Below are 19,191 nucleotides of genomic sequence, written 5' to 3'. Positions count from 1 at the left end.
GGTCACGATCTCGCGGTCCGTGAGTTCGAGCCCCGCGTCAGGCTCTGGGCTGATGGCTCGGAGCCTGGAGCCTGTTTCCGATTCTGTGTCTCCCTCTCTCTCTGCCCCTCCCCCGTTCATGCTCTGTCTCTCTCTGTCCCAAAAATAAATAAACATTGAAAAAAAAAATAATAAAGAATATAAAACACTGAAGCAAAAGCCTGGTGAAGTTATTAAAGTTGCATGTTAAAGAAAGAAAGAGACACCCAGATAGAAAAGGCAAATCACAAAGAAAAAACCATTCTGGCTGACTACAGACTCCTCATCAAATTTAGATGTCAGAAAACAATGGAGCAACATCTATCATGTAGCAAGCAATGTGGGCGGAAAAGACGCAGAGTCCAAGAATGCTATGTCCACGCAAGCCGTCATTAACGTGTGAATCCCACAGAAAGGCATTCTCAAATACACAGGAAAAATAAACAAATTATCCATGGACCCTTCACAAAACATCTATCTGAAAGCAAAATCCAGCCAACTCATAAGTGAATGAAAATAAATAAAAGCATATGATTAAAGAAATTGAAAGAAGAAATATCTGGTGATGAGCATTTATGTAAATACAGAACTAATGCTAAATATGTAGTTTTAATTACAGACGCAAACATATATAAATACTAAAATTTGTGAATGAATGCTGAATAACAAATAAGCAATACATAACAAAATACTTTGATGGGTTTCTTTAGGCTTAGCTAGAAATGATTCCCTGTGATCATCCCAGGCACTGAATACGAAATCAAAGGACTAAGAGTTTTAGAAAATGCAAAAATAAATTAACACTGTGTATGAACTTTGCAGAATTACAGAATAATTTGTGAAATGTTAATGTTCCCATCGGCTGCAAGATCAAACGTTAACTCTATGCTGCTGGAAGTGAACAGAAGCAGTGAGAGGAGGAGTAAAAGCAGAAGAAAAACCACTTCAGGGTAAGAGAGCAGATCTACTGAATCTGAAGTCAGGAAGCTGTGATCAAGGGGAAGACCAAAATACACAAGATGTGGATTTAAAAAAAAAAAAAAAAAAGAGCATGGAAACGATCCTGAATGTATCTTGAATACGAGGTACACCTCTCACTCCAACTGACACAAATATCCTTTTTACACTCAAATTAAGAAAGTTTCAGTTTTCTCTATTGATGTTTAGCCTTTCAGTGACCATCAGTAAAATTACAGGGACAGACACGAACCTTCAGAAAAATGTCCTTAGCCACAGATTACTTTATGTTGTTCTTATAAGACTTTTATCATTTGATGGGATGCCTGGGTGGCTCAGTCAGTTAAATGGCGGACTTTGGCCGAGGTCATGAGCTCAACGGTTTGTGGGTTCGAGCCCCGTGTCAGGCTCTTTGCGGACAGCTTGGAGCCTGGAGCCTGCTTCGGATTCTGTGTCTCCCTCTTTTTCTCTGCCCCTCCCCTGCTCACGCTCTGTTTCTTTCTCTCAAAAATAAACAAACATTTTTTAAAAAAAGACTTTTATCATTTGATACATTCAGTGTTGTCTCAGGGAAGACAGAAAAGTAAAATACACATATAAAATAAAATGTGTAAAGAGTATTACTAACCATTAAGATTTAGAGAACCCTCTTAAGTCTGGTATCATTAACTTGTCTATAATAGGAGTAAGAAAAATTCAGAACATGCAAATTACACACCAGTAAAGCCGAGAATGGATGCAATACAGATGAGGGACTGGTAAATTATAGCCATAGTGCCAAATCTGGCTTGCTGCCTATTTTTGTAAAAAAAATAATAATAATAAAAAAAGTTTCATTTGAACACAGCTGTACCCATTCACTAACAAAGTTTATGACAGAGTTGAGTAGCTGCAACAGAGATCATATGGCCTACAGAGCCAAAAATATTTACTATCTCACACTTTACATTAAACGTTTCTCAACCCCTGCTAATAGGTGAACAAATTTTGCTCCATTGTACATGGTGGCGGGAGGGTGGGGAGAGTTGGGGGGAGAAGGGCAAAGTAAAATTAAAAGCAGACTATGTACCTTTCAAATTATTTGAGGTGGGAAACAGAACAAGAAACCCAATACAAACCAAGTAACAAAGAAGGGAAAGCAGGAAGGAGGAGGAAATGGAAAGAGGAAGAGAACTGCCAGAAATCAATAGAAGAGTCAGAAGACAGAAATCAGATGCAAAAAAAAAAAACACAACTGTATCTATATAATATCCACATGTGTGCATTGAATGAACTCATCTACTGAAGCAGGAAGAGTCTCAAACTGGGGGTAAAACAAAAACAAACAAAACCTCTCAGAGGAGCAACAAAAAGATTAAGAGTAGTTGAATACAGGGGCACCTGAGTGGCTCAGTCAGTTAAGCGTCCGACTTGGGCTCAGGTCATGATCTCGCGGTCCGTGAGTTCGAGCCCCGCGTCGGGCTCTGTGCTGACAGCTCAGAGCCTGGAGCCTGCTTTGGATTCTGTGTCTCCCTCTCTCTCTGCCCGTCCCCCACTTGCACTCCGTCTCTCTCTTAAAAACAAATAAACATTAAAAAAAATTTTTTTAAAGAATAGTTGAAAATAAATGGAGAAACAGACCAAGCAAATGAAAAGACCCATACGAATCCCAACAAAGTTGAATTCAAGATGCAAAAGAATTGATTTCTTTCAAAAAGTAATGTTATACAATGCAAGCTTGATTCTCAAGGACATTTTTAAGGCACCTGAAAACAGAATACTTACATATACAAAACAAAAATCTCTGGAAATACAAGAAATTGTCATAAACATTACAGTAATGGAAGGCTTCAGCTCAATTCTCAGTACTTGGTTGGTTCACAATATCAACAAGGAGATTCACTACAAATACAAGCAACAAAATTAAATAGCACTCATAATCTTATGTTTTATTATACACACACACACACACACACACACACTTTATGTATTCATAAAACAAAAACTGACTATATGTCAGACTACCATTCCAAGAAAGTAAAAATGAATGCCTCACTGGCTCAGTTGGTCAAGCATACGACTCTTGATCTTGGGTTAAGAGTTCCAGCCCCATGCTGGGTGTAGATTTCTTAAAAATAAAATCTTTAAAAAAAAAAAAAAAAGCAGGGGCACCTGGGTGGCTCAGTCATTTGAGCATCCAACTTTGGCTCAGGTCATGATCTTGCAGTTTGTGGGTTTGAGCCCCGTGTCAAGCTATGTGCTGACAGCTCAGAGTCTGGAGCCTGCTTTTGATTCTTTGTCTCCCTCTCTCTCTGCTCCTCCCCCACTTGCACTGTCTCTGTCTCTCTCAAAATAAATAAATAGAATTTAAAAAAAAAAAGGAAAGGAAAAACAGTACAGACCATATTCTCCTATCAAAATGATGTAAGGCTAGAAATAACAAAAATCATAAACATTTAGAAATTTTAAACTATCTTCAACAACCCTGGTTCAAAGATAAAAATCAAAACCATAATTTTAAAATGTCTGTAAAAGAATAATATCAACACTACATAGAAACAAGTAGAAAAATTCAAAGTTTTAAACACTTCTAATTCAAACCTAGAAAATACTAAAATAATCAAACAATTTTAACTCAAGAAAATACAAAAAGTAAAACTAAATAAACCTAGAGATATTTCAAGAAATAAAATAATAAAGATAAGGCAAGAATAAATAACAAGGGTGCTAAGACCCCACAACGGGGAAAGAATATGTCCTTTCAATAAATGGTACTTGGACAACTAGATATCCACTTGTAAAAAAAAAATGAAGTCAGAACCCAACCTCACACCATATACAAAAAGCACCTCAAACTGCATGAGAGACTTACATATAAGACCTGAATCTACAAAATCCTTAGAAGAAAACATGAAAGTAAATCTTTGAGACCTTGGATTTAGCAAGTTTCTTAAAAGTAAAAGCACAAGAAACCGGAAAAAAAAAAATCACCATCAAAAACATCTGTGTCAGTACAATTTTGCACATGGCCAAACCTGTCCTATAATCTTATCCGTTCTATTTTCTTTTCCCCTTGGGCACATTTATCCTACAGCACCCACTCCATCCTTCTGCAGATAAAATGGTCAATTTTCTAGAAATATCGGTTAATAAAATGGAAGTAAAAAGTGACAAAAACCTAACTAAATCATAAACTGAGGTATTTGTTAGTTATTTTTGTAAATAGGCAGTATAGAAACGAAAATTATAAAAACAGAAATGAATAGAAATTTATCCAATAAAAATGCAAAAAAATACGTTTGGGTTTGTTTGTTTTTACCTATCACGTTGTCAAAATAGTCACTAACGCACATTAGAGGTGGTGAAGTAATTAATACAACCTATCTGAAAGATAAAGTGGTGATGTGTATCAAAATTTAAAGTAAGTCTGTCATTTGGCTGATGACCTAACTCTGAGGAACTTATCTGCTCAAGGGTCAATTGTACAAGTGTACAAAATGGATCCCCCGCAATATTCACTGCAGCATTAACTGTAACTTTTTCAAATGGAATCAAACTAACTATCCATCAGTAGGTAGAGGTCAGGTGTAAGTGCTAGTAAACGTGCTGGTTAATATTTAACAAGTTCTCCCAGTGGGAGGGGAAAGCCCTGATTGGTAGCACCTGCCAACTTCTGTGACGTAAATACTCCACATCTTGGCTGATTTCAAGCTATCCAGGTGAAGTCACTGAACAGAGAATCGAGAAGAAATGTGTCAAACTTTCATGAGTAGATACAAGCTAACTGCAGCACACCACTGTGAAGACTGAAAATACGCTGCAACTACAATTAAAAAAAAAATACACTGTCGCACTAACAAGCATAAATGTGATGTAAAAGGTTTATATTAACAGGGCAAGATATCCATTCCGTATTACTGGATGAAAAAACCAATTACATACAGAAGAACTTATGTTATATAATCTCCAACAGTATGAACTTCCATGTGTATGTATTTCACTGCCATTTTGGAAGAAAAAGAATCATACAACAGTGATATGTAAACACTACATTCAACCTAGTTTCACCTACAACAACAGTAAATCTGACTTTCATGGAGTATCTAAACCAGAATCAGACCTTTATTTCAAAACAGAATAGAAAAAGATCAACATATATGGCTTCAAAATAATTTAAAACTTCTGTATTAAATAGTTCAAAACAAAGACAAAGAAAAACAAAACACTGGGGTTAAGTTATTTACAGTAAATATGAAAATGGCATAAACAGACAAAGGAAATAAGGAGACAACTTACAAAATAATAAGTTCAACTAGAAACAAACACATGGGCAAATGATCATTCTCACTAGTGATCAAATAAATGCAAATTTTAAAATCACATACCTTTTTTTTGCCTGTTAACTCATTAATACTCTCATAATATTGCTCATGATATTGCAAATTGCATACAATCACTTCAAAATGTGTCTTAGGTGTGTGCAATCAAGTCATAAAATTTTTCATAACCTCAGACCTAGAATTAACATTTCTATTAATCTATTCTAAAAGCATGTGTGTGTTTAAAAAATGCTAACTCCATCACAGCATTATTTTCAAAATAGTAACATTGAGAGAAATCTAGGTGTCCAAAAAAATGAGCATAAGCAAGCAAATTAATATGTATCCTCTAAAAGAATATTATACAGCAATTCTAAATTCTAAATATTAATATGAAGTCATACAATCATATAGAAAATGCTTACAACACAATGTTATATTATTATACAGTATGACTACACCTGAGCAAGACACATATAAAAATAAAACAGACTAGAAAGGAACACACACTCATACAAATCATGTTTCTTAAGTTAGTACACTCTGAATAAGTTCATGAATAAATTTTTTTAAAATTTCAAACTTTGTGTAAAGAAATGATTCCATTATTTATAAGATTTCACTGAAAAATGAAACATAATAACATTGTATACCTGAAACTAATGTAACATTGTGTATCAACTATACTTCAAAAAAGGTTAACACCCTTTAAAAAAAAAAAAAGTTATCCGGGCGCCTGGGTGGCGCAGTCGGTTAAGCGTCCGACTTCAGCCAGGTCACGATCTCGCGGTCCGTGAGTTCGAGCCCCGCGTCAGGCTCTGGGCTGATGGCTCGGAGCCTGGAGCCTGTTTCCGATGCTGTGTCTCCCTCTCTCTCTCTGTGCCCCTCCCCCGTTCATGCTCTGTCTCTCTCTGTCCCAAAAATAAATAAACGTTGAAAAAAAAATTGTTAAAAAAAAAAAAAGTTATTCACATAGAAGGGACTCATTCTTTTGAAGGGCAATGTGAAAACAAAATAATGTATTTCTTAAGAATGTAAGAAAATTCTTAACTGGAAGAAAATAAACACTTCTTGACTCAAACTCTATTAAATACGACAGTTCTTCTCATCATTAAACTTTACTATTTTAGAAGACAATCATACCACCAAAGGATGACTATCTCAAGTGCTCTTATGTTGCTCCAAAAAGAGAATAAAATACAATATAAACTCAGGCAATAGCATGCTGTCTGAAGATATATAAAGAGAGAATGTATTTAATAGAAAAAAAAATCATTGTGTGACCCCATGATTCAATACACTGGGATGCATATGCATTAATTAATTCTGGGAAGGATACACTGTAATTTGAGTAGCAATTCACAGATAGACTCTAGGGATTTAGAAAAACCTTAGACAAGAATCTCTGTTCCCACAATAAGCATGGCCTGGAGTGGAAAGCCCTTATAGCAAATGTGTTTCTCAAAGGACACAGCTGGTGATTTTCATGAAAATATATTTGGAATCAAGATTTCCTAAGCAATACTATTAACGAAGTCCTATGATTTCCCCCCATTAAAATGCAACCTTTTGTCAAGAACCGTATGCGTAGGGAAATACAAATTGCTTATCAGAAACTAATCAAGCAACATATAGGTATATTCTCTCACAGAACATGGGAAACTTTGGGGACTCGACGTTACAAGAGACTAGTATGTGCCCAAAGTTTTTAGTCATTTCTAATGTGCTCTGGATAACATCTCAGGTGGTGACCCAACACATCATATAGGAGGTGCAGAGGACACGCCATTTAATAGTCTGGACCACAGCAAGGGCCGTCCATCTCCAGAATCCGTGTCCTATCTGAGTTGGCTCCAAGAGGATCCGGTAGCTTGGCAAAATGTTAGTTCTTGACCCATTAGGAATCAATTGGTCATGAAAATAGGGGTTGATTTCAAGTATCTTTTGTTTCAGCTCTTCCTACTTCTCTTCTCAAATTAATCAAATTATTCAAAATATATTTGCCTACATTTTCAAGTCAAGAAATCCTCATAACTCGATTCTATCATGAACAAAAGCACCCCATTTCAAATTTTTTTTTCAACGTTTATTCACTTTTGGGACAGAGAAAGACAGAGCATGAACGGGGGAGGGGCAGAGAGAGAGGGAGACACAGAATCGGAAACAGGCTCCAGGCCCTGAGCCATCAGCCCAGAGCCCGACGCGGGGCTCGAACTCACGGACCGCGAGATCGTGACCTGGCTGAAGTCGGACGCTTAACTGACTGCGCCACCCAGGCGTCCCAAAAGCACCCCATTTCAAATGCTGGTCATAAATGGAAACAGGCTTCAGGGCTTATTGAGTAATCTACTCCCTGGGCTTGGATGTAATAGCCCCAGAATGTGAACAGCTCCTAAGAGAACACAATCAATTGACAGGTGCCTTGATCAGCTAAAGTTACAAGATTACTTCCATGTATTACATGCCTCCACAGTGAGTGTGAATCCACTTTGGCAAGACTATCTCAGGCTACTATGTATCTACTTATTGCCTTGGGCAACTGACAGGTGCTCTATTGTAGGAGAAGCAAGCCAGGTGAAAGCAGATTTCCTGCACAAGGATCTCTCAAGAGACATCCTAATAACCCATCGCCAGATTAGCAGAGTTCTCAATACAGTAAGAGATGCATTTCTGTCACCTTCAGCAGCTGCCAGGTTAAATACACACACACACACACACACACACACACACACACACACACACACACAGAGGAATCATGGTGTACATTTTCTTTTTAATGTGTGAATGGTTTTTCTCAGGACACTGCTTGACATGAGTTTTGTGCCTGGTCTATTTAACCATCTCTGGGGGTAAAAGGTCAGGGGAGGACGCATGCAACAAGAGCACCTCCCACACAAGCAGACTGCTGCCCTTGCTCCTCTGCCAATCTGGGATCGGGGAAGCAAGGGCACAGGAGACGTGACCAGATGAGGAAACGCAGGGGGGGCAGTGGAGCTCGTAAGAGAAGCTGCATTGGCCTGGCACTTTCCAACCACAGGCCAACGCACAGAGCACCTCTCTGTTGTTCTCCTTTCCTTCCTCCAGGGTCTAGCGAAGACACGACTGCACCACCCCTCCAGGGAACAACAGCCTCTGTCCAGCCAAGCCCCGCCAGACTCACATTACTCTCCTTCATCTGTGACTGCTCTCCTTTTCCCCTGCACCTGTCCAACTCCATATCCAAAATCAAGCTGACAAGATAATGAGGAAGAGGCTGCGGCCAGGAGGAAAGCAGGGGTCGACGAGTGCCAGACCCCTGCCGGCACCTCCAGGGGAAGTGGGCTCTTCTGCAGACCTAGGCTGTGAGTCTAGCTGTTCTTTCTTCACAGAGCCCTTTCTCCAGAATGCAGACAAGAGACACAGGAAGTCGCCTCCTTGAAGTTTCTCTGAACATGGTCATGACAACTAAGGGCAGTTCAGAAACACAGTCCACTACCTGTTTTTCTGATTTCAATAAAGGCCCCGTGAAAAAAAAGATGGGCACAGGAATGTAAGAGGAAATGGACACAAATGCTCCGTTCCTGGGTTGATTCTAAATCTCCCCTGGAAGGTGCTAGAAAAGGAGTCTACTGGCTCCCAATACACAGCAGTCCCCCAAACGTGCTCCACCAAGGTGTGAGGCACTCCTGGAGCCCAGACTCAGATGACTGACCCGCTCTCACTGAAAATGGCAGAAACGGGCTTGGGCAGCAGGTTCTCTGCAAGCAAATGGAAAGCACTGCCTAAAGCCCAATGAAGGGGAAAAAACTAGTAGCAGTGGGTCAAAGACAGCGGTCTAAGGGTACCCACGAAAGCCCCGCGGCAGGGGCCTGAGCAGGGCAGCACTTGAACACTGCCTGGTCCGCAGGCTCCACCCCTGCGCCTGCCAGGATATCGCCCTTCCTGCAGGAAGCAAGAGACCCATGCTGATATGACAGGAGGCTTTTGATACCATTCCCTGTGAAGGCAGTGAAACTATCAGCGGCGCGCCAGGCGGCATGGGGGCCGCTCTGGCCAGACTCGCTGATGCCTCCTCACTCTTCCCCGGAGCCGCCGAGCCTCCCGCAGGGTGCTCAGGGTGTCTTCCAGAAGGGAAGGAGAGGACGGTGAGGGCAGCCAGGAGTCCACCAGACCTGCCGATGCCTCCAGGAGGGCCTGTCACCACTGCAGAGGGTTGGGGCTCGGGGCCCCTCGTCCAGGGATGAGCCTGGGCAGAAGGTGGCCAAGAGGCCAGAGCTGCAGACGGGGAAGCGGAGCAAGTTTCAACGTTCAGACAGCCGTGAGGTTCGGTCCAATGTCTTCATTCTACAGGTCTCTGTAGAAAACAGTCCAGGAACAAATCCTTTTCCCTGAAGAAACACCTTCACAACAGTTCAAAGAGATATAGGGCAGGACCGCTTGACCTCCCTTTAGTTACAGGTTTTAGAAAAAACACACGAAACTAAACCAATGTGTGTGTGGGGGGGGGGGGGGGGTATTTATTTACCCAAATAAACTTCCACAGCCACTGCTACTGCTTCTCTGTGCTTGACCAATTCTCAAAAAATATCACAAGTGTTAGAAAGACAAGAGTTAAACCCGTAGCAAGTACCCTGGCATTCTTTTAAGGGCAAACTAGGAACAAGAATTAAAGTCATCCTGTATTATTAGAACAAGTCACAGGAAATGGGTCAGCTCTTTAGGACAAGAGGAAAACTGCACTTACCATCTGCAGAAAGAACGTGTAGTATAATGAAGCCGCTCTGGAAAGGGGAGGCCCTAAAATATCCGTTCAGAGGGTCAGAAACTAACACTGTATCTTTGCCTTAAAAAAAAACAAACCCCAAAACATGCTCAGGCTGACTGGGTGTAACAAAAGCAAAGGCCTCTGCTGATGCTACCCCCCCCCCCCCATCTGTACAGAAATACAATTAGAGGGGCTTTAAGGCTCTCTCTAGGTACGGAGATGAGAACGCTCACATCATGAAAATGGGTAAGATTCGCTCTTACTCCACACAGGCCTACACGCACCGTCCTCCTTTCTAGCAAACGCACTGCATCCTATTTTGAAACCCAGTGGGGTGTGATAGATTATCCAGCACTGGCTCACTCACTCTCTGCTGGGAATCGTGAACCAGTCTCCAGTCCCTGCCCTCTGGAAAAGGAAGGAGAATTCTACATTTTGTTCAGTAACAATGTATTTTGTTCCGGGGACTCAAGTGTTGCTAAAGAGAGTTAATTATCTTCTACAAGCACATTCACAAGTGCCCTTTTAGTGTAGTAAAGCACCCAACTTCCCCTCACCAGCTCACAGCCACATGTTTGAAGGAAGCACCAACGTGGAAGTTCCCTAAATCTTAAAGAAATGTGCGTGCCAGGGAGTCTAAGAAACGCTTCCTGGCACCAAAGGGCACTGGGATGAAAGGGTAAATGAATGGGCGGTGTTTGCACAGAAGGGGGCTGTAGCAAACAGCTGGAATAACGGGCGGGTAAGCCACTCAAATGCTTGTCTTATTTTTTTAAATGTTTGCTTTTGAGAGAGAGAGAGAGAGAGAGAGAGAGAGAGAGAGAGAGAAACAGAGTGTGAGCAAACAAGGGGAAGAGACAGAGGGAGACACAGAATCCTAAGCAGGCTCCAGGCTCCGAGCTGTCAGCACTGAGCCCGACCCAGGGCTGGAACCCACCAACCATGAGATCATGACCTGAGCCGAAGTAGAACGCTTAGCCGACTGAGCCACCCAGGTGCCCCAAAGTGCTGATCTTTAGTTGCAGTCACCAGGAAGTATACAGAAGATGCCAGCAATCACCCTGCTTGCCCTAACAGGAAAAAGAAAGGTAGGGAAGAAACAATAAAAATAAAGATTTCATCAGCGTCTTGAAAACGTAAAAAAGCAAAAGAAAAACTCTTGATTTTTTAACAACTGGTGGTGATCAAAAAAAAAAAGTCAAATTCCAGGAAGAGGCAATTAATACATGATTTCAGTTCTCTAAAGGGAAAAAACTCAAGGCTATTTTAGAATTATGCATGACTATGTTTCTAAACATCACTATTCACTTCCTTCAACAGAGCCAAAAAGTCTCACTCTCGCTCTTTCTGTGGATCAATTATTGTTCCTTTCTGTGAGGTTTCAGGAATACAATGGCATTAATGACATTCCTGATCCCAACCGCACCACAATCTATTCCGCACTTCCTTGAAACAACTACTTTGTTTCTTAAGTAGTCAAACTGCTCACAATCCAAAATTAATCCTGTAATAAAGGTGCATGGAATTTTTAAATTTCAAAGGACCTGTGTAACAGTTTTCCATTCAAACTGCTGCATGCGCTTCTATTGGCTTTTCAGGCTGAAACAATATGAGAACGCTCAACTGAATCACTCCCGCTAGACAATGAATGAGAAGCAGGACCAGGAGACAAAGACTATTCCGTTGTTAAAACCCAACTGCTTTTACTGTGCCCCAGGTGGCCCACGAAACGGCAAAGAGGAGTGTGGCAAATGGAGAGCATATGGATGATGCACGTTAGACGGAAGCAAGAAGTTTACATGCATGTCCTCTGATTGCCCTTTCTTTGGAGAATCCAGCTGCCCACCCTTCTGTGCCCACAAGCCCCCAGTTACTGACAACAGAATCACTGTAAACTGATCAAGGCTTTGTCTATGCTGGGATACAAAACAAAACAAAACAAAACAAAACAAAACAAAACCAAAGCCGCCATCTTTGGCCTCAAGGAGCTTCCAACCCAATTAGTGCTCAAGCGGTCAGTAATGACTTCTCATGGTTGAAGGCATTTTTGCCCATACGCTCCTAGGAAGTAATTCTCAAGATCATCTGCTTTCTCCAGTTGTGTAATCCCCGGGAAGCTTGTACAATGGCCTTGAGATTATTTTGGTTTTTTCTTTGTATTAAGAGCCAATAGAAAAGCCAATGCCAGGAAGGATAAAACTCAGAAGGACATGTCTGTCCGAGGGCGTCTATTGGGAAACAGCAAAACTGTGAAAAGTACTTGTAGTCTTCGTTGCTGACGAGTAAGAAATAAGGAGTATCTCACACAGCACATTATTTTGCATAAATGAGGGGCTTAATACTTGCTCATTTGACCAGCATTCTCTATGCAGCTGTTCTTTCATAAGATATGTCTGATTTAAAAAAAAAAAAAAAAGAATTGGAGGAAGTGTTTATTTTCCAATAACTGGCAAGTGTTTGTGGAATAAATGAATTTGAAGTATGTTCTTAACTTTATTTTTAAATCACACGAATTTTGTTCTTAAAATTTAACCATGAAGTCTTTGAACAAAATATTCTGCTCTGATCTCAGAAATTATTGCTAGGTATAAAGGTCAACCCCAGAGCTAGTCAGTGAATTCAGATTTTGGTTCTCAGCATCAAAATACGGATATTTTTGTTTGTCAAGTCCAGATCCATGGCCAACCACCTAGAATTAGGAACTCATTTCCAACAGCATGGTTAGGTCATTTTTTTTTTTTCTTTTTACTGCATGATAGATGAGAAATCAGACAGATTTTTACATATCGGTAACATAACAAATCAAAGGTGATTGTGGAACAACTTCCTATCATTTTATTAGTAACAGCTGTTCACGCAAAACAGTGTTTGGGTCTGAGAACAGCTCTGTCTTCAATGTTACTCCATTCGGCAGCACAGGAGAAAACATTCACTGTTTACTGAAGTCAGTTATTGCCACAGATTTAATTACCAGCAATCACACTTTTTACCTTCTATTGCTATTTCACACTTCCCTAGGATGAATTCTGCAAAGATCTTAAGATTGCTTAAAAGCCATGATACCAGTTTCCTTTTGAAAAATGTCATCACCCTCCCAGCTGAAACAAGGAAATTAGACTTTAAATTTGTTGCTACAAATACTTGTATTTCCCTCAAGCCAAAACAGTGTCTGGAGCAAACTGGCTCCCTCCCTCTACCTCCTTAGGAAGAAAGCAATCCTAACCTTCTTAAAATGGCTTCTCTCTCCCAAGATGTACCATTTGAGTTCCCTGCTTTTCCTCTACAACACCCAATCAACATTTCCATTAATGTCAACAGAACTAATAACCTCCCCTTAAAGAAAAATTAACATGAATGCTGGAATCAAAATCATCCTTGGAAAATCTAGTTCATTTCTTCTCAAGTGTAAGTTCGTCTGGATCATGAAGAAAAATCTGTTCCTTTTTTCTGCTAAGTTTAGCATAGCACGCAGCCACACAACTGTGAAAGCTGTTTCAGGTCCTTAAAAATTCATCTGTAATAAAAATCATAACTATATTGAATAGGCACCTACAAAATCGAATATAAACCATCTCCTATAAAGTGGAGCTGTGTTGTTGTTATTGTTGTTGTTTTTTAATGAGAAGGAGGCTATAAAATTTATTTGTAATAAACAAAATGGCCACTAAATTATTCTTCTGGTTCTCCTTTCTAAATTTACCTAAAAAAATCTGAATCGATATATAGGGGATAACTTCACTGTTCAGCATGGTTTTAACATGTGCCAAAGCTCCCATAGGAAGAAATGACATGTAAGCAGAAGGATGAGTTCCACGGCAGATCTAGACAATGGATCTACGTGGCTCAAAGCAAAAATCTTACTCTGAAGGCTTTGCTGTAGTCAGAGCTACAATTCTGATTCTTATGAGGGATGCTAACACTCCACCCTTCGGATAGAAACTATAAGTCCCGTGTTTCAAACAACAACAAAAACAAAAAACCAGAGAGAAAAAGAGGAAATGCATCCAAATAAATCCTGACATTTAGAAACATATTTAACACTTGGAAGCAAAAAGAGTAACAAAAATAAAACTGGTTGGTTTTAAAGCAGCCTCATGAACACCATCGTTTGGTATTTCCAGGGAGATGCTGTCATTAGGGCTGCGTACAGGGATCCTTGCCTTCCCTGGTTCTGATGGGCCGTCCTAGACAGCCACTAACTTCTAGGTTAACTCAGACCATCAACATCCCCATTCTTCTCCAGTGAACTCTACAGAGGGGTCGTGGGGCAGGCGCTTTTATCCACGCCCACACGAATGAACTCTCCATACAATCTAAATCTGCCAGGCAATTCCCAGCCTCTTGTTCTGTAACTGTACAGTTTTCAGTACAAATATATACCTCTCAATTAAAAATATTCCATCTGCCATTCTTTTTTAATTTTTTTCATGTTTGTCCATCTTTTTAACTCTATTGATTTTCTGAGAGAGCACAAGTGCATGGGGGAGGGGTGCAGAAAGACAGAGAGAGACAGAGAGAGACAGAGAGAGAGAGAGAGAGAGAGAGAGAGAGAAGGTCCCTAGCAGGCTCCACACTGTCAGCACAGAGCCTGACATGGGGCTTGAACACATAAACTGTAAGATTATGACCTGAGCCGAAATCAAGAGTCAGATGCTTAACCCACTGAGCCCCCCAGGCGCCCTCCATATACAACTCTCAAAACTCTGTATTTGATCATTGTGGTTCTCATTTAACTGTACAGATAAATCACAAAAATCTGTCACCTGTATGCTGGAGAATTTAAAATTCACTCTGTTGAGTATATCATGGGGAAAGTGTATGACCAGAAGATGACAGGGTTAAATTAGCTTCTACACGATAAAAAGTAAGCAAGATATCGAATGGTTTTTTTTCTTTTAAACTTTCATACTTTAAGCATGACTGTTACCATTCCCAAATTCATCCAGCACAGAACTGTAATACACTGGTTCAATGTGTGATGTAACAACTTACATTAACACTTTCTGTCCTGGAATGCACTTACATCCAACAGGCTCAAAGAGTTACATTCAATTGTTTAAAGATCATGATTTTATCTGCCACAGATTAAAAGCATTACATATCCCTGTGTTTCCATAATTTATTCATTACTTTATGCTCCCAATTTGTCGGGGGGGGGGGTCATAAATAAATGTACTCACTCAACAAACATTTACTGAGAGCATTCTATGAGTTAGGTATTGTGCTAGAAGTTGGACTATCATAGTGACCAGTACAGACACAATCACTAACCTCATAAGCTACTGGCCTAGAAGAGGAAGAAAATCTACAATCATATATGTAATTCAGTTAGAAGATAAAGAATATACATTCTTCCATGTAAGACTGGCCTAAACTCTGCCTATTTTCAATAGGTGGAATTCAATCAATTAAAAAGGTTTGCTAAATCTTCCCATTTGATGATTATCTAAAGAGTAAAGATTTTAAAAACATGTAAAGTAAGAACAGATTTAAGAGGGAAAAGACATATTTTCAAGGAACTAAAAAAATTTTCTGCATGAATATCTGTGACTGAATGCAGGGATTCAAAGCCATTTGTTATACACAGACTTAAAGACACATTAATATTCAATAGTGTGACCTATGTACTACAAATAGAAATATTTAGGGGCGCCTGGGTGGCTCAGTCAGTTAAGCGTCCAACTTTGGCTCAGGTCATGATCTCACAGTTCATGTGTTCGAGCCTCTCATTAGGGTTTATGCTGACAGCTCAGAGCCTGGAGCCTGCTTCAGATTCTGTGTCTCCCTCTCTCTCTGCCCCTCCCCTGCTTGTTCTCTGTCTCTCAAAAATAAATAAATGTTAAAAAAATTTATTTAAATAAATATTTAGTTAGTATTAATACTGATCAATTAGAGGAAATAAAATATACTTTATACCTATAAAGCATATAAAACTTCAACCAAGTTAAAATGTTCTCTTGCATATATACGTATATATGCAAGTTTTCTTTGAGCTGCCAAGGAAAATACTTATTTAAATAAATTCAGAGAAAGAATATGGTAAAGAAAACAACAACTCAGAACTAAATATGGTGTTTTATGGTGGTAAGTTTCTGGGTTCATTTATTTTTTTTTTTTAATTTTTTTTTTCAAAGTTTATTTATTTTTGCGACAGAGAGAGACAGAGCATGAACGGGGGAGGGGCAGAGAGAGAGGGAGACACAGAATCGGAAACAGGCTCCAGGCTCTGAGCCATCAGCCCAGAGCCCGACGCGGGGCTCGAACTCACGGACCGCCTGGCTGAAGTCGGACGCTTAATCGACTGCGCCACCCAGGCGCCCCAGGGTTCATTTAAAAAAAAGAATAAAAAATCAAAATATATTAGTACAGAATTGGAAAATACATTGTCATAATTGCTGTGTAAGTATCAAAAACGATTCCAATTTTACTGCTATACTTTCATCTAGGCAGTTCCCTAATTCTTTACGCTAACACATAAAATAATTATGTGAACAATGCAAAGATCACCTGCCAAATAAATCCATTTCCACTAACATGGTGTCATGTCTTAAACTAAAATTTACTTTGACAATAATCTTATACTGAATGCCATTTAAATATAAGAGTGAACCCTCGGTTTAAATAAGGTAGTTAAAAACATCAGTTAATCTTTAAACTGTGTAAGGATAAAACCCGTAGCCTCCTTTGGACAGGTAGGAAAAGGAAGCTTCAGTGAACTCATCAAAGCAGCTGATCCAAGAGCAGCTCCTCAAACAGAAGCCCTCCCAGGTATCTGGTTCAAGTCAACCATTATCTTCCTCCTGGATTCAAAAAACTGTGAAATCAGAAGCCCACACACACAACACACACACATACACACACCCCTACATTTAGGAGAGAGTATTTACTGTAGAAATAGTGTAGGTATCACACTCCTTCCGCTACAAAAGCAACATATCTAGATCACAAAGCTGTAAGAAATAGTATGTGATGCCTAGGGATCATGTTCCTAACAAAAAGTTGTACAATTTTTGAATGTTACTAATGAATGTAGGTGCTAAATTAATGTCAGATTTTCCACTCCTTCTGATAGGCCATACTTGGGGGCTGGCACAAGGCTGTATTAAATCCTACTCAAATATCTAAAAAGAGACCAAGTTCCCCATTACTACCACTTTAGTAGGAAAAGTGTTAATATTTTTTCTCATAAAATTATCTCCAAGTGCATTTTTAAAACATCATGTTATTTCAATACACAGTATGTAATTATGTCCGTATATGTGTATTTCCCTCAAAGTCTTCCTCCTAGATAATCTAACCTAGGCCTTCCAACAGACAAACCCCCTGCGTTCTAATTCCAGCTGCTGGCACCTAGAGCTGTCACATTTCAGGAGATAGGGATGGCTTGAGAGATCTCAAATGCTGTATTCACAGCTAAACATAAACAAAGACTGTAAACAGGGCAAAAGAAAATCCCTTCTGAAGTCTCTCTAAAACACATGCTTTTTCCCTTAATCGTGCACTTGTACACTCTATGCGTATTTGTCTTCCCCTATTTTTCCCAATCTTGAGAATTTGCAACAAATTCAATCACACATTATTCAGCCATTAGAAGTAGCCCAAAATGAGAAAAAAAAAAAACACATTTTTTTTAATCTTAATATTCCAAATGCAGTTTTCCACTCCCCTGGCTTCGTTCCCTAAAGCCCACCTCTTTTATCCAATGCTCTGCCTTCTGTTCTTTACAAACAAGTATACATTTATCTAATCTGGTTTCAAGACATAAAGCATGACATGTAAATTAACCATTTGTAACTGTCTGTAATGATTATATTTTGTTCCCTCTTGTAAGTGATCCAGTACCCAAAGCAGTTCAGTCCCAAAGGCAACTGGTTCCTTGAACCAGGAGATGGAATGCTTAAGAAATAAAACGCATGCTTCTTCAATCTGAATTGACAGCACAATCTTTCTTTCTTCCAGACATGTCTGAGGAACATTTATTATACACGCAAATATCTTGAACACAAGTGCAGGCATTTTTCAGGCCTGTTACTGCAAAGCTGTTTATTCTTCCTACCACCATAGCTCAGAGTTAGGTCACGCTGGCTCCTATGTGCACCCTGATCCTTGATTCTGAACAGTCTCTAAAAGATAATAATCAATAGAATGCCTCTTTGAGAAATGGCATTTTCTTGATAACTTTGTGTGAAGACAGAACGCTGGGTTGTTGTTGGGGTTTTTTGTTTGTTTGTTTGTTTGTTTGTTTGTTTGTTTTAGAGACTGAAGGCAAATTTTTGCTCTACACTTCCCGTTTTCCTTCTAGCCTAGATCCCAAAGATATTAAAATGCTGTCCGTTTTAAACAAAAGGTTTCTATTTGTTTCCGGGAGAGTAACTGAGAGGCTGCACTGGTTTTCAGTAGTAACTATTGTGAATTCAGGCCTGCATCTGGGTTGCCTCATTAAACAAAAGAAACCCGTCGCTGTCAACAACCACACAGCACAACCCTCCGTATCCCTCCTTTTTTTACTGGAAAAAATGGTGCTGACGAGAAACAAACCTGTCACCATCCACTGGTCAAGAAACTCTTCTGGATCCCTCCTTTCGGTGGTCTGGTGACTAGAGAGCAGCAGCACTTGTGTGACACATTTGAGCTGGCCTGCCCGTCCCCCCCCCCCGAAATACACAAACCCCCTTTCTTTCGAGAGCCAACCACTAGGCTCCCTCATCATCACTCCATGGACAATCCAGTCGCGAGTCTGACCACCATTCCCCCCAGACCCCCACCACTGGAAATGGATGCACACAGGCAACCCTAGCGCAGGCAGTCCCCCAGTGTGCGCCCCGGCTCGGATCGCCACCCTCGGGCCACATGCACGCACGCACACACACGCACACACACCACAGTTCCCCTCTCCGGAACGGGGCGCCACAGCAAAGACACTGGAAGTTCGACCCCGCTGCCCACCTTCCCACCCCCGCACCTCTTCCCCCGAAGGGATTTGCCATTTAGCAGATGCACAGCATAGAAACGCGCTCCCGGGAGGCACAGCCCTCAGGAATACCAAGGGGCACACGCCGAGGCCCGGGACGGGGCAGCCCCGACCCCTCTGCGCGTGTGTGCTTGCGCGCGTGCGTGTGTGTGTGTGTGTGTGTGTGTGTGTGTGTGTGTGTGCGCGCGCGCGCGCGCGTCTGT

General features: G+C 40.5%; 1 protein-coding gene across 2 annotated transcripts in view; it reads right to left on the bottom strand.

Moving 5' to 3' along the window:
* Positions 1–19,052, bottom strand: part of LOC121013601 (guanine nucleotide-binding protein G(q) subunit alpha) — a 322,834-nt gene extending 303,782 nt beyond the window's left edge. Inside the window, exon 1 of one of the 2 annotated variants that reach the window (XM_040449302.1) lies at positions 18,980–19,052. In XM_040449302.1, the coding sequence (XP_040305236.1) occupies positions 18,980–19,004 (25 nt within the window). In that variant the 5' untranslated portion in view covers positions 19,005–19,052. Of the gene's footprint in view, positions 1–18,555; positions 18,743–18,979 lie in introns of those variants that run through there. The other variant, XM_040449301.1, reaches the window with a different exon arrangement.
* Between the last annotated feature and the right edge of the window lie 139 nt (positions 19,053–19,191).

The sequence above is a fragment of the Herpailurus yagouaroundi genome, unplaced genomic scaffold (assembly GCF_014898765.1).
Source record: "Herpailurus yagouaroundi ecotype Mexico unplaced genomic scaffold, PumYag 199, whole genome shotgun sequence".
Taxonomy (NCBI): Eukaryota; Metazoa; Chordata; class Mammalia; order Carnivora; family Felidae; genus Herpailurus; species Herpailurus yagouaroundi.
This window is presented reverse-complemented; position numbering and strand designations above follow the sequence as displayed.